Source organism: Cyprinus carpio, chromosome A5, assembly GCF_018340385.1.
Source record: "Cyprinus carpio isolate SPL01 chromosome A5, ASM1834038v1, whole genome shotgun sequence".
NCBI lineage: Eukaryota > Metazoa > Chordata > Actinopteri > Cypriniformes > Cyprinidae > Cyprinus > Cyprinus carpio.
In genome coordinates this window covers 15,217,492-15,234,547 of record NC_056576.1, presented here as the reverse complement: position 1 = coordinate 15,234,547, position 17,056 = coordinate 15,217,492, and the positions used below count along the sequence as shown (strand labels likewise).

At 36.4% G+C, this 17,056-nt stretch overlaps 1 protein-coding gene across 14 annotated transcripts in view; it reads right to left on the bottom strand.

Moving 5' to 3' along the window:
• Positions 1 to 17,056, bottom strand: part of LOC109079703 (transient receptor potential cation channel subfamily M member 3-like) — a 126,436-nt gene that overhangs the window by 93,582 nt on the left and 15,798 nt on the right. For 3 of the 14 annotated variants that reach the window (XM_042754803.1, XM_042754826.1, XM_042754822.1), the window contains exon 1: positions 4,527 to 5,034. The exons of 8 other annotated variants lie outside the window; for them this stretch is intronic. In XM_042754803.1, the coding sequence (XP_042610737.1) occupies positions 4,527 to 4,661 (135 nt within the window). In that variant the 5' untranslated portion in view covers positions 4,662 to 5,034. Of the gene's footprint in view, positions 1 to 4,526; positions 5,036 to 17,056 lie in introns of those variants that run through there. 3 more of the 14 variants (XM_042754812.1, XM_042754829.1, XM_042754806.1) reach the window with 2 other exon arrangements.

Sequence of the window (17,056 nt, the reverse complement as noted above, 5' to 3'; positions counted from 1 at the left end):
GCAGAATTTTAAAGCGGATACTTTGTTTATTAAAAGGTAACATATTACAAATTTTATTGTGATTTTTGGATGGCAAGTGCAATACAAATATTATGTTCATGCATTAACAGAACACAGCATTTAGACTAGAGCTCTTGATAATCAATTATTATTGATTATAAAGGCGAACGTTTAACGATATTGCTTATATCAACACAGCTAACAGCTTTACCTGATGTAGTTTGTTCAAGTTGTGCACAAAACAGACACTGCTTTTCTGCACTTTTACTCACACGTCTCTGTCATTTTCGATTTCTCTCATGCTGCTACAACTGGAGCTGCTTTTAGCAAGATGAGGACTGCTTTTCCTCTAAAACTCTGATGCGGTCTCAGTTTATTATGTCAGCATAAAGAAAAATTTATGATCACAAAACTATCAGGAAAAAAGGCATTACATGCACATTTTTAAATAATAACATGTACATACATAAACATAAAAATGTCAACCTCAGCAAAAAATGTAACTATCGCTTTCACTGTTGCAGAGCATGCCCCTGGGAGCAGTCTGGGTACCTATTTAGTATGTATATATATACATGCATGTATTTTTTCCACTCAGTATTTTCTCTTTGTCGCTTTCACTGTTGCAGAGCATGCCCCTATATCTAATTCATCTTAATTATCATATAATTGGCAGATGTCTTTAAACAATATACTAAGCCGTTGAGGACAATCTAATCAACTTGCACACAATTGCTAAATGAATCATGAAATCTGTTCTAAAACTTTACATAAACATTTTGTGCAAATTATGCAACAGTTGTTAGACCAGAAAGCACATTAAACACAAACACACACACACAAAATATGGTCAAATTTCTCTCCTTGCTATACAGCACATAGATCACTGTCTCTATCCCCTGCTGAGAACACAGACACCTGCAGACACACAGAAATGCTTGTTTGGGGAGGAAGTGTTGCATCGCTACATCCATTTGCATCTTAATAGACAGATCAGCAATCAACTTTACTGTCTGGTTAATGTCAAATATAAACTTCTCAGTAAAAATATCACATAAATTGAAGAAGAAAAAAAAAATCCAGCACACTGCTGTATCCTGCAAAAACAACAATTAAGATAAATCATAGATACTCTTTTTCTCTCTCCATTACTATAGATTTTTTTGAGTCCTACACACAACCAGACATAGTTCAAACAGTAAAAATATCACATAAATTGAAGTAACCCTATGCAAATCTTTAAAAATATCACATAAATTGAAGTAACCCTATGCAAATCTTTTCCATGTGAAAGTTTACAGTGACCACAGCTCTCAAGCTCCAAACAAACGACAAAAAGGACCATATAAACATAATATTATGTGCTGGATTCCAAAGCTATATGATAAAATCTCATTGCTGATCTCATATGGTTTAAAAGGTTATACCACACTGTGACAGGTTTGACATCATTAACACCTAAATGAAACTGGTTTTGCATGTTTTGTATAGAAACACAATATTCCAGTTTGAATATGCAGGCTGGAAAATAAAACTGGAAAGTTGCAGTAAAGGATACTATCTTCTATGAATAATGATCTAAATTTCATCTGTTCTTCACACAATGCTATTGTATGGCAACTATATCTTTAATATATATATATGCACTAATATTTTAATAATTCTGTCTTTTTTTTCTTATATAAACTTATGAAGACACTAAAAAATTATTCTATTGTGTTGCATAAGGGGAGACTGTACTTCTACATATCCACTTCTACAAACACTCGTGAATACAAAAAAAACTACATATCCACTTCTACAAACACTCGTGAATACAAACCATGTGAAATTGGTCAAAACCAAAATAAGGGGAGACTGTACTTCTACATATCCACTTCTACAAACACTCGTGAATACAAACCATGTGAAATTGGTGCAACCTGTCTAAGCATCTGATTCATTACCAGTGTTCCCTGACAACCGACGAAGGCATCAGCAAATTAGATTAGCTAAAGTGCGATGACAGACAGAGCCACATCAGTCACAGACCTTCATTTGCTCTTGGGTATTTTCATTATATCTGAAGGGTTGATGGTTTGCTATGCCATTGGACCTCACGCACACACAAGCACACACATACACATGCTCACAAACATAGGATTACATGCACAAACAGTGAAATACCCATCAACATCCTTAGTGTTCTGTTGACAAACTACACCTCAGCAGAGCTGGACAAACATACGGCTGTTTAGTCATCGCTGAGATAATCTCATATGTAGGGCATCAGTCTTTCCAACCTGTAATCATCAACTCCTCTCGTCAGTTACCTACACAGAACAACTGCAGTTGAAACTACATCTGCTCTCTAACCCCTGTGTAATCTAAAACTTTCTCCTTAAATTCAATTCATAGGTCAAATATGCTGCATTGGTACACCATAATCAATCTAAATTCCCGCCCACAATCGTTATGTAACTCAGCAATAGAATGCATTATGCAAAACACAAGCACATCTCATACTCTTACAATTTACAAGCAAAGAGACCATGTTTACTACATACATACAGCTATGAAAAACAGCAAAGTTCCAGCAAAGTTTAATTGTTTTATTTTGAGTCTATACATTACAACTAGACCTCACATGAAAAGTTTTGTCCGCGTCCATTTTTGTGGTTGCATCACAAATCAGTACCCGAGTGTTTCCTGCAACAATTAACACAGGACAAGCTGATATGTCTCACATTGATCAGGAGTAGAAACAAATTCCAAATTGCTCCCAACAGATTGCAACCCATTACGTTCTTTTGAATAAAGGGGTTCTTTTTAAAGGAATGAATGCAAAAGGATTCATGAAGCAACATCAAACTCACTTGTGAGTTAGCGGATTGAATCAGGCACACTTAGTGAATTGTTTAGAACCCTGATTCCCTCCCTAAACACCATTTTTTGGTTAGTGAACCGGAAACCTGCAATGTAGGCGTTGGTTTGTGTCAGAAATCACATGCTCATAGTGAGTCCTTCTTTTGCACAAGTAATTACTTTGTGATAGTTAAAAACAATGTTTTATAGCATGAATGTAATCCATTGTCATATGACCTACTATTGTTCATACGACATAAAATTAAAGATAAATATTCACAACATATTCATAAATTTTGTTACTGAAATCAATTAATAATGCTATTCCTTTAAAAGAAATGTTTTAGAAACAATTTTATTGTTCAAGATATGAGACCCAGTTGTTCTAGCTAGAATAGAACTTTGTGTGGGTGAACCTGCACAAGAGCCTACACTTTTAATTGTATTTATTTTATATGACACAAAACAATCAGTATACTAAAAGTATACTAAATACAAATAGAAAACAACTTAAATTGTCATCGTCTACCTACAAAAACACACCTTCATCACTACACAGAGGAGTGACTGTAGCTGAAAGAAAGTCACTCAGTGAACTAAAGCATTTCTGAACAACTATCTTCATCATGTGAATCTCTACCTTTTCAGCTAAAAGTCATTTGGCTCCTTAATATTTCACTTTAGGAGCCAATAACTCTTTAGTCATTTCTTTTGTCTCGAAACCCTGAATAAGATCCAGTCCTCTGCATTTCACAGCCAGTGCGAAAAGCAGCTCACGACATGCTGTAACAATTCTCTCTACTACACCTCCAGAACAGAAACACTGAACCAAGAACATAATGATCCACTCATAACACTGAGTCATGACCTGGGGAGGATTTGACTCTTGAGAGTGCTAAACGAATCTAAGCACTGTTTGTGAACGGTCTACACTGTCCTATTACTATAACACAAGCAGAAAATTTATAATATAACATCACTGACTATAATACAAGAAGAAATTGCATTTAATAACTGGGATACATTACTATACCACCGGAAGAGATCTCTCTGGAGCTTTCCTTCTCATAAAGAATCTATCATGGTCCCAAGTGTGTGGTAAAGCTTTATTACTACCTATTAGCTAACACCTCTGTGTAAAATATCACAACAAAGGTAATGATAATTTTCTAACATACAACTGATAAGTTTCTGATTCATGTCAAAAACTATACTTGTAATGTAAAGCATACACAAGTTAAGTGATTTGTGGGTAACCAATAATACATTACTCTAAATATTTTATCAAAAATGCAATTTTTTATTTAGCTGCGAGACCTCAACATTTCAGACTCTGACAATATACTTCCACATGAGCGGAGTACATGTCAATATCAAATAAGACAGACAAGTTAGCTGCTTCAGCGCACTGCAAGAAAAAGCTCTTATGAAGCACTGAATTTCCGAGCGGATGAAAATGCTTTAGAGAGAATCAATCCCATAGGTCATTGTACTCATATGATGAGGGTTTATGTATCAGTTAAACTCAAAATCTTCTTTAAAAAGAGCTTTCTCCTTATATCTAGTCACAGTTTTTCAGATTTTTAACAACTAATTCAATCAGTACAAGCCAAAAAGAATATGTCCTAAGCATTTTTCTTTTATTGTCTCTTTCCTCCCCCATTCGCCCATCCCACGGGTACCTTAAGCAGGCGCACAGACGGAAGGAAGGCTGCATGGCACAGTTTCCGTATGGTCCAGTTGAGTGGCCGAGGAGCATCCAGCTGGTTCATCGCTCCTGGCCGGACGTTCCCGCCGTCCGGAAAAGGGCCCCACATTGGGGCGGTGATGCACGAGAGGTCTCAGTCCGAAATCCACTTAATTCATGAAGCATGACCCTCCTCAGCCCCTGTTGCAAAAACACGCAACCTGTTCTCTCCCCAACACAGCACTCTTCACCTGCAAGCCCTCCCTACCCTCCCTCCCCTCCCCACAGATCCACTGGATCGGGAAAACACCTTCAGACCATACAGGGTGTCCGGGTCCACTTCCACCGGCCACAAAGACCCAACAGTGCCAGAGATGACTGGGAGCATGCGGTCTGAATGAGTGGAGAGAAGCAGAGAGAAGAGGAGCGAAGCTGAGTGGAAGAGAGGAGAGTGAGAAATAGTAGCTGTGATGTAGAGCAGCAGAACGGAACTGTCTTGAAGAACCCGGAGAGAAGGAGAGAGAGAGAGAGAGAGAGAGAGAGAGAGAGAGAGAGAGAGAGAGAGGAGAGAGCGGGGAGTGGAAAAAGAGAGATGTATGGAAGGAAGCAACAAGAATGATAGAATGTACTGACAAAGAAATGGAAAAACAAAGATACAACAGATCATGCAGCAGAATGAGGTTGAGAGTTGCTGTGAAGGCAAAGCATTGGAATTGATGAGGAATATTAGAAAGCAGATTGTGTTCTTTTCATTTTAATACATCTTTCTCTTGCTTTAGGTCTTTCAGGTCACAAATGGAAAAACTGAGAGGAAAGATTCCCCTGCATCCGCTCACAATGTCTTCTATTTGTACTGACTGGTTCTCCTCTATTCCCTCTCTTTTCTCTTCCTCTAAAGCCCCCTCCTCCTCCATTCCCACACACTCCATCCTTTCCAAACATATGACGCATTGACCAACGGAAGGATAATGGAGTAGAGTGAGAGAGAGAGAGCAAGAACAAAAAAAATGTCTCTTCTGTGTATTGGACTGAACTGCTCCCCTCCATTGGATGGGTTTAATAATACAGGGTTTGTTATACAGTTTGCCATTGTCTCTGAAAATGTGTTAGGGAAAAAATCTCCCTGAGGCAGTTAAACAAATAAATGGTATGGCAGAAATGGAAAGAATGCAGTAGAAGAGTTGGCCATCGTGCATTGTAGTCACTAGGTTGGCATCCCTGAGGATCAGATTGTAATAATGAATCTCAACAATCAATCCCCACTCTCCACAGGCATCACCTGGCCATGCAGATGTGAGAGATGCCACAGAGATCTGGATGGAATACTAAGTAGCGCACCGAGTGGGAAGCTCCTCCTCTTCCTGCTTCTTCCTTGGATGCAGAGTTCTCCTGTCACTCAAGGTATCTTGAGATGCTGAGAAGATTATGCAACTGTTCAAGGCAAGGTGTGTCTCCATAGCAACCTCCGTTTACCAGTGTCAGTGGGAGATTGCGTTTAATGTGCAGGTATGTGGAAAGAGGATTGTCCTCCAATCAGATCTGACAACAAGGACGAGAAGCTCCCAGAGATACAGAGATTTAGTGAGTGGGATTTAAACAGAGAGAGCATGAAGACACCATACACATGCTTACCATATTTATGTGACAGCAATAACCATGTGTCATCTGGAGGGTCATTCTACTATACAGTAAATTTTCATGCCCCCAACAAATATGTCTTAATATATTAGAAAAAAAATATTAAAGATGGAAATCAAATGAGTTCATTTATTAGATAAAATTACTAATTTCACGTTTTTTTTGTCTGAACTCACGTATATAAAGAAATATTATATTGTTATATTAATATATTATATAACATTTTATATATATATATATATATATATATATATACACACACATTTTTGAATAAAATATTCTAAATATTACAAAAATATTATATTAAATATTACATTTATTTTCATTTAATTAATTAATTAGTTTGACATCTTTCATTTTGCTATTTGAATTGTACAGTGGTGCAATATAACAAAGTATTAATACTTCATTACACTACTTAATTACTTTTGGGAGAATATGTGTTTTAATCGGGTTTTAATATTTCTGTCAACTTTCACTTTTAGTCCTCTATATTTCCTAATTAAAATGTATCCTTTTCCTCTGAAACATTTCCCCATAGCATATTCATTACTTACTAAAAAATAAAGTTGGAAGAACACAGACACAGAAAGTGAAGTGAAGACTCTTAAAAAAAAAAAAAAAAAAAAAACACCTTTGTGCATGTCCAAGTGTTTGCACAACCGTGCTTGATTTCATTTTCCACTCAAGTCAAGGCTGGGGTGTACGATATCATCTGTGCTAATATCGTAAGTGTTTTTTTAACAATGTGGGATCTGATATTATCAAATATATCAAAACACCAAACAAAAACACACCCAGAGAGTACACGCATACACTGTGTGATTAAGTCTATTAAAACGCTTTCAGAAAGCATGGGATTCAAGAGGCAAGATACAAGTTTATATAGTTAAATAAAGTTATATTTTAGATGCCTGTTTTCCAAACTTTTCCAAACTATTTTACAAAACTGAGCAATAAACAAGACGGTGTTTCCTTACTGAATAAACAAATGATTCAGTGACTCACTTATTAAAACAGTCAAATGTTTCATTCCTGAATGAATCAACCTTTTGAATGAATCGATTTAATCTCAATGACTCACTCATTAACAGTGACTTGCTGCCCCCTATGGTGCCTTTAATTTCACATTTTGAGTATCTTTTCATGTCTTAAATCTTTTCTTTTAAATCAAAGGTTTATGTTTAAAACAAACATTATTTATTCATTTGTTACTGCTGGTTAAATGCATCCATGTCCCCTGAGCTGCACTGAACAGTCTGTGTAAATGAATCTAAATGCCACTTCAGATTCAGATTCCATTTTTGCAAAAACAGTTTTCTTATGTTGAAATGAAAGAATCTTTGTACCAGATGAAGTGGCTCTTATGCTAACCGAAAGATTCAAAATGGAAGAAAGAGTTAAAACTGAACACAATCTTGCTCCTCAAACTGTGTATAGAACCATTTTTATATATATATATATTTATTTGCTCCTTTTCTATTTTTATTTTACTTGTACTTTCAATACTTACGTAAGTTTAATATTTAAAAAAAAAATACTTTTCATACTCAAGTACAATAAATATCACATACTTTTACTCAAGTAATATTCTAAATGGTGATTTTAACTCATTAAGTCGTTTTCTGGTAAGATATCTATACTTTTACTTAAGTGTGGCTTTCAAGTACTTTATCCACCACTGGAATTGTATTTGAAATATGCTATAAATAAGCCTGCCTTAAGTGCATGAGCCTGACAAGAGCATATTTCTGAATGTCTGAAATATCTTTTAAAGGAGACATATTATGCCCCTTTTTACAATATGTAATATAAGTCTCTGGTGTCCCCAAAATGTCTCTGTGAAGTTTCAGCTCAAAATACCCCACAGATAATTTATTATGTCATTTTGAAAATGTCTATTTTGAGTGGAAGCAGAAACACGCTGTTTTCCTTGCCTGTCTCTTTAAATGCAAATGAGCTGCTGCTCCCCGCCCCCTTTTTCAGCATAGAGCTGGGCCATTACAGCTGGTACCTACTAAAAAACACAGTAGCCCCTCACTGCAGAACAGAAGATCCAGGGGGCGTGGTTGGATCTACATAGAGTGTGGAGATTGGTAGGTTTAGAAGTGAATAAATAATGAATAAACCATATTAGTATAAACTTTTGATATATGGTTTTCTGAGAGCTCACGGACAGAAAACGGCTGTAACAGCATGTGAGTAATGTTTAGCTCAAACTTTTGCATTGGTGTTAGAATGGGTACACCGCTGTCGCTTGCGAAATCAAAATGACGGCACCGTGTGTGGAAACTTACAGATGAAGGGGCAGTAATATTATAATGAGATCCCTTGCAACTTTACTAGGGGATTGAAATCTGACGCGCTCGTTTTTTCAGACACTTGCAGAAAAAGGCTTACCAAAACAAAAATACTGGGTTAATCTTTTTCGTGTTTACTTGGCTGGTAGATGCACCGGGGACCTGATTATAGCACTTAAAACTTGGAAAAGTCAGATTTTCATGATATGTCACCCTTAACAGATGTACTGTACTTCCTTAAAACACACAAACACACACTGGGAAAACAGGTTATTGACACATTCATGGATGTGACCAGACAAGCCCCAACAAACTATTTATAAATTCACATGTCAAACCCCTGGACTCTTTCAGACTGGTGATAAGTGAGTGTAGCTTAGGGTAAAAGTCAACCACTTAACCAGCTGCATTTATTTTAACTTCAGCATGCATCATACAACATCTGCACAACACAATCAGGTCTTCAGTATACATATGCACATGTACTACGCAAACACACACACACACACGCAAGCAATTCACAGCAGCATCTTATTACTTTCTGACCTAGACACTGCTGTTTACATGTCACTACCTCCTTGCCACAAAACAGTGGTGTGGAAAATATGTTCCACAATATGTTTATGTATTTCAATCCGTTTGTGTGTGTGCACACAAATATATCTGAACGTGCGCCGCGTACATGAATATCCTTAGACATACACTGTACACACACAGGAATCGATTAATATGCCAGTTTCAGGGCAGGTCCATTATCAGCAGTGATACAGTGTAAAATAATGCTTGATGGCTCAATAAATGCTTAGGACATTATTAATATATGCATAAATAAACATACATACGGAGCCCCGCACATGACATGCAAGAAAAAATAACTAAATTGTGCGCACGATTTACTAAAACGTGCACACGATTACTATTGCGTTCCCTCGATTTACTATTGCGTTCCCTCGATTTGCTAAATCGTGTGCAAGATTTAGCAAATCGAGGGAACAAATTAGTAAATCGTGCGCATAATTTATAAATAGAGTGAACAAAATAGTAAATCGAGGAAACACAATAGTAATCATGTGCACGTTTTAGTACATTGAGGGAACCAATTAGTAAATTGTGCGCACGATTTAGCCTACTATTTTTTCCTGCATGCCATGTGCTGGGCTCCGTACATACATAAAGATAGAACTAATTTTATTTAGAGTCAAAATGAAGAAAATTCTTGTTGAGATATGTATACAACAACATACAAAAATGAGGAGAAACACCAAACAAAAGCATCCCAATCATTTTTTTACCAGCTGTGCAGTAAAAAAAGCCTCTCCAGAGAATGTGGTGCTTTAGGATTCCGTCTCTCTTTCACTCATCATCAGCGTAATGGCCATTCCCAAAATCCTTAGACATTCATCGAGACTGTCATTGTGTGATTTTAAGCATTGCAACATATATATATATATATATATATTATCAAAATAATTTGCAACATTTTAACCTAAACAAATATATACAGTAAACCAACAAAACAATTTTCACAAAGTTTAAATTAATACAAATCTCCCTTGAGAACAGATTTTAACAAACACTGCTTCATACACCCAGTGCCACCAAAACTGCTCGATTCTCAGGTCCCAATGATGAAGATGTACTACACAATCAATAGGGTCCAACAGGGTGCTGCATCTGTGGTGAAATCTGTAAAGACTAGCAAAGCACCCTTATCGTTATTCAGAAGGGATGATGGAGTGAAAACTGTCTCTTTAATGAGCTCTAGTTGCAAGCCGTTTTAGTTCGGGAGCATGGCAGTCCCTGCCAATTTAAAACAGTGGCAGAAGTGAATGTTCCTAGCTCACTATATCATCCTTTAATCTCCACAGACCGCACACTTGCTGTTTCATTATCAAAGATGTTACATGGAACTTATTTTGCATGACCCCCTATTTTTCTATATCATATTTCACTATTTACACACTGTAGACTGATTTTTAACGCATAGAACACATTATGACAATCGTTAATAGAGCTACATTGCATTTGTATCTCTTATGTCCCCACCAGAAGCTCTAATTATGTAAAAATCATATGCTTGTTAGAGCCGCAGAGATTGTTTTTATTGTGATGGATGCTGTGCAGTTGTGGGCAGTGAAAATCAAACACTTCTTGGTCATGACGATAATGAGCCATTTGCTTTCTTTAGTTTCAAAAAAAGCTGGTGATTATATGTGATCTGTCTTATGTACCGAGGGTATCTGACAGGGTGTTTGTGTGTTCTATTGCCAAGGCTCCACTTAGCAAAGATTGAAGATATTCTTTCTGATGTATTATACAACTTTAGGCTTTTCTGTCCAGTTGTGGAACTCAAAGTACCTATTTATGTAACATCACACTCTGAAAAATTATTACTGATGTTGTTTGGCTTTATAGCAACACTGGCCCATTTAAGTGAATAATCATGGAAGAATATAACCTTGGAGATACATGCTCTATGCTACTTGTCACTTTGAATTATAGATATAGGTTAAATGCGAACTAAAATAGTTTTTGTTGCCATTTTGAACCTGGGAATGGAAGACATTATGGGAATGTGTGTCGCTTGCTTGGTTAGAGGCTGTGTGCTTGTTTCACAATAATAATTTAGTTACCCTGACATCAGGCTCTCCTTATTTCTTCCTTGTCTGATATCTATACATTTATATTATATTTCTCCTGTAGCCATGTCATTACCACTATCATTTAAACATCCACATATTTTCTCTGATAGGCTCATTTTTACTCCTCATTTTTCTGGCTTTTAGATAACTTCAAGCACTAAAAAAAAAAAAAAAATCTGTGTGTGATGTATCTATTCAAACACTAGATGGCCATCACATAAAATGAATCCATGCACCTGAGCTGAGCTGGTGAATATAAAGAAACATGTTATTTAACAGCTTATATTAACAGCTTATCAATATTTTGCACAGATTTGCCCAAAAGCACTATAATATGTCCTATATTCTAAGCACAATTAGCTAATTAATTACCAAATGCAGTCATTTCACATGCATTTGTGTAAATGTACAGTGGCATATTATGGAGCTTTGGCTATAAAATATAGTGTCCAGCAAAAAACTTCAAAATGTAACAAAAAAATTTATTAAAAAGTGTTTATATACAGTCGTGGCCAAAAGTTTTGAGAATTACATAAATATTAGTTTTCAAAAAGTTTGCTGCTAAACTGCTTTTAGATCTTTGTTTCAGTTGTTTCTGTGATGTACTGAAATATAATTACAAGCACTTCATACATTTCAAAGGCTTTTATTGACAATTACATGACATTTATGCAAAGAGTCAGTATTTGCAGTGTTGGCCCTTCTTTTTCAGGACCACTGCAATTCGACTGGGCATGCTCTCAATCAACTTCTGGGCCAAATCCTAACTGATAGCAACCCATTCTTTCATAATAACTTCTTGGAGTTTGTCAGAATTAGTGGGTTTTTGTTTGTCCACCCGCCTCTTGAGAATTGACCACAATTTCTCAATGGGATTAAGATCTGGGGAGTTTCCAGGCCATGGACCCAAAATTTCAACATTCTGGTCCCCGAGCCACTTAGTTATCACTTTTGCCTTATGGCACGGTGCTCCATCGTGCTGGAAAATGCATTGTTCTTCACCAAAAATGTTGTTGGATTGTTGGAAAAAAGTTGCTGTTGGAGGGTGTTTTGGTACCATTCTTTATTCATGGCTGCGTTATTGGGCAGAATTGTGAGTGAGCCCACTCCCTTGGATGAGAAGCAACCCCACACATGAATGGTGTCAGGATGCTTTACTGTTGGCATGACACAGGACTGATGGTAGCGCTCACCTTTTCTTCTCTGGACAAGCCTTTTTCCAGATGCCCCAAACAATCGGAAAGGGGCTTCATCTGAGAATATGACTTTGCCCCAGTCCTCAGCAGTCGATTCACTATACTTTCTGCAGAAGATCAATCTGTCCCTGATGTTTTTTTTTGGAGAGAAGTGGCTTCTTTGCTGCCCTTCTTGACACCAGGCCATCTTCCAAAAGTCTTCGCCTCACTGTGCGTGCAGATGCGCTCACACCTGCCTGCTGCCATCCCTGAGCAAGCTCTGCACTGGTGGCACTCTGATCCCGCAGCTGAATCCTCTTTAGGAGACGATCCTGGCGCTTGCTGGACTTTCTTGGATGCCCTGAAGCCTTCTTTACAAGAATTGAACCTCTTTCCTTGAAGTTCTTGATGAACCTATAAATTGTTGATTTGGGTGCAATCTTAGTAGCCACAATATCCTTGCCTGTGAAGCCATTTTTATGCAATGCAATGATGGCTGCACGCGTTTCTTTGCAGGTCACCATGGTTAACAATGGAAGAACAATGATTTCAAGCATCACCCTCCTTTTAACATGTCAAGTCTGCCATTCTAACCCAATCAGCCTGACATAATGATCTCCAGCCTTGTGCTCGTCAACATTCTCACCTGAGTTAACAAGATGATTACTGAAATGATCTCAGCAGGTCCTTTAATGACAGCAAAGAAATGCAGTGGAAAGGTTTTTTTGGGATTAAGTTAATTTTCATGGCAAAGAAGGACTATGCAATTCATCTGATCACTCTTTATAACATTTTGGAGTATATGCAAATTGCTATTATAAAAACTTAAGCACCAACTTTTCCAATTTCCAATATTTATGTAATTCTCAAAACTTTTGGCCACGACTGTATATATATATATATATATATATATATATTCACATTTAAGATTTCACATTTATCTATTTATTTGCTCTAAATATCAGTCCTAAGTATCTAAAAACTGTCTAAACTGTCTAGAATTACTGTAAATATTTATTATTATGCAAACTGGACTGGATGAAGTTAAGCTGAACCTAATGAAACAGGCAAATTGCAGATAAATTGAATTCTTAAAAGAGCTGACAGGAAGAAAACCAAATAGGACATAAGCAAAACTAAAAAATAATTTGAATCAACTAATATTGATAAACTAAAAATAAATAAAATAGGCAAAATCAATAATAAACTTTCAGAGACCTTAATAACCCAATGATTATGTTGAATAAAATGAACCTGAAGTCACATCATCATAGTCTGTATGAAGTCCAAAAGAGATCATATGACCCCAGAACAGCAATTCAGTTTGTCAAAAGGGTCTTTTTCCATTTTAATAGAGGTGACTGAAGCCACTTATACCTCCACACCATGATTATCAGTACATACACCTTGATGTCATTCACCTCTCTCTTTCTCCATCTCCTTTCAACACTTTCCTCACTGCTAAAGACTATCACTTTTTACACTGAAAAGGTGCTAGCAATCAACAGCCACGGACATACATTCACAACCAGTTTCCACCCACAATAATAGTAATTCAACCTCAGTTTGCACTTGAAGAAATCATCAACACATGACTTGTTACAGACACCCTTCTGATCACGTTTAAGAGGCCTAAAATTACCTCTGATAAAAATGGAAGCGGAAAACTACAGATCAACCATTCTACTCATGTTCTTGACACCATACTTAAATGAGCTGGTTTTAATCAGGTCTTTTTCAGAAAAACTTGTTGGAAGCCAATCAAGCTTCTGAAGTGTCCACTTCATGGGGAGTGACCTGTCTGTCACTAACAACCTGTGGCTGATGAGAGCCCTTACGAAAAAGAAGTTTATTCAAGTGTGCTACTAGTAGGCTATACTTCTTTTAAACTAAACACAGGAAAGTATGCTTTTAGTTAACTTTTTATGTACTCCTCAGAAATATACTTAAATGACATTTAAGTATACTTGACTTATACTTACAAAAAAGTCTAAATATATTTGAGCTATACTTGTGCTCCTAGAATGCGTGTTTTCTTTATATACGGTAGAGGGTGCTAGTACACCCTAGCTGCACAGAATTTCCAAAAAAAAAAAAAAAAAAAAAAAAAAAACCAACAACAGATACTAACACATGTAATCTAACATGTTCATCTGACATGAAACAGCATCAAAACTGTAACGTTATGGAATAAAATGTCGACCGATGAAGAGGTAATAATTACAGTCAAGCTTTGGGGTGTTGATCGACTCCATCTATGTTTTGATTATCATTCTGAATCCAATTCATAGTCTTTTTTCAGCTTTTTGTTCAAAATGTTATTTCTTTATTTTTTATGAAACTCACCTTATACTTCAAAGTGAACAAAGTATTTAATTAGTAAACTATCAGTATACCTATAAGTTCACTTTTAGTATAATTGCAGTACAAATTACAATCATAGAGGTAAACTTGCTACATAAAGTATACTTTAAAAATATACTTGAACTTTACTTAAGTATACTTAATAAAATAAACTTGAAGTATACTCATTTTTGGTAAGGGAGCTGCCTCCAGATCATCCGTTCTTTTCAAAGACTTGTTCAAAACTGCAGTACCGGCTGCCTTTTCAGTGTGAATTTAAATGGAATCGGCCATACCACACAGGGCTTTACTTAATTATAATGAAATACAATTCAACACAGGGAAATTAAGTAAAAAAAATGCAAACTCCACATATTTATATAGGTGGAATTTCAAAAGTAAAAAAAAATATGCATCCTGTTTGCTACCTAAATTTAAATTAAGAAATTGAACTGGAATTTAAAAGGCATTGTCATTTAAAGTCCAAATGGTAAAGAAACCCAGTTCTCATTCTGCTACATCAGTGACAGTGAATTACCAGAAACTTGTTGGGCATCTCGGTCAGAGCTACTTGTCATCCCAGCCAGCCCATGGATTCAGCACAACATGTTGTTACAAGTGGAATTGACCTGGGCTGACCTACCTGCATGCACAATTTACCTGCAGATGATCCAGAATGTGATGCCTGATCTTCAATCAACCTAAGAAGGCCACTTCACACCATTTTAGTCTCACTTCACTAGTTGCTAGTAGTTGCCTGTGCTAAATTAAAGTAGCTGCCCTGTCACTTTTAGATAGAACAGTCACTGCATCTGTAAGCCTTCATCTAAACTCACTGTTGCAAGACAATGCTCCTTCACCTCTGCAGTCTGCAAGTCAGAGGCATCACAATGAGTCATTTTCTAATATGATTTCTGCTGAACAGGTTGTACTAGGACTAAAGTTACGTTAAATAAATTTTCAGCATGCACTGCTATCTTCAGTACTGTCAATGCCTTAAATAATTTCTCAGACAATGGCAGCAACTCTAAGGATTATTTTTTTTATTTTTACTTTACTTGATAACGTACAAAAAAAATAAAATACTTCTCCATAATTATATAAAACTGCATTTTTGCAGGTTGCAGGAAATTTTTATAACATCAAATACTGTGCATTTAGAATAACCTACATTTCCAGACCTAACCACTAGAGGGACTAAGTATTTTGTGAACCCTCCTCTTCCCAGTTCAGTTACAGACAGAGGTGATGTGTCCAAAATGGATCTGTAACACAGACTATGCAAATGCATAAAAAAAAAAAACACGGCAGCAATTTGTTTTAAAAATGTTTTAAATCAGCCACCAAACCAAACAAGCAAACAAACAGGGAATTCAAAAATGCAGTGGTAAAACATCAATTATAATAGACAATAATGATTGTTAAGAGCACTGTCCCTCTTTCTAGAGTGGAAAACAAACATGGCCAGACTGTTTAGAGCCATATGCTTTGGATGCTCAGGAAAGCATGCTTTTTTTTTTTTTTTTTTTTTTGCCAGTATCATTAAGATATAACATTAATCAGACATTCAATCTAATGGCAATCATTACTGAAGAATCAAGCAGAATGTAATTCTGACAAAAACGGATGCAGGTTTTTTTAGTTTGCATATTTGATATGCTTTAACCATGTTTAGTAAGTCACTCTGCATAAGAGTGTCTGCTAAATGGCTTGCATGTTAATGACTGAAATTTACATTTAAGCCAATGAAAGGCAATTTACAGTGAATTACATCAAAAATGTCAATTAGGAAGCATCGTAAAGTAGAATTCACAAAGGAAATGTTCACCCATACCAACACCGATTGTGTAACCCAGTTCATTTACAAAACGCCAATCCAAAATAATGATTTGCAAGGTCAAACAATTATCATACTGCATCTGTGGAACTAAGAATCACTGTAGCTAGTTTAATTTTAAGTATTAAAAAATAACCGATAAGTTAAGAAGCAGCAGGAAGCTGAGAAGCATCGCAGCTTCAAGTTATTTTCTTCCGCTGCACCTGTGCCAGATTTGATTTGTGAACTGACATGTGTGAATATAAAACCAGTTCCCACCTGCCAGTCAGCAAATGAAATTGTACTGCCCACTGTGAAATGGTTCTGAAAAGTATGAATTCATTAAAATTGCATGTAAAAATGCTGCTAACATTTCAGTTCTTTAGTATCCAAAGACATATGCTCCATTATAACTGTGTACGCTGCTGTGAATAAAAGCAATTACTTTTGCATATGTGCATTTGAATGCAGGCAGGCATATTTAATTGCAGGTGTGACAGGTATAACAAGAGCATGCTTTGTATTAGCAGTCTTATTTTGTTCCGGAGGATGTGAGTGTGCATTTGGTATGAATATTTGAGATGTGCGTATACGTAAGTGTGTATGTGTCT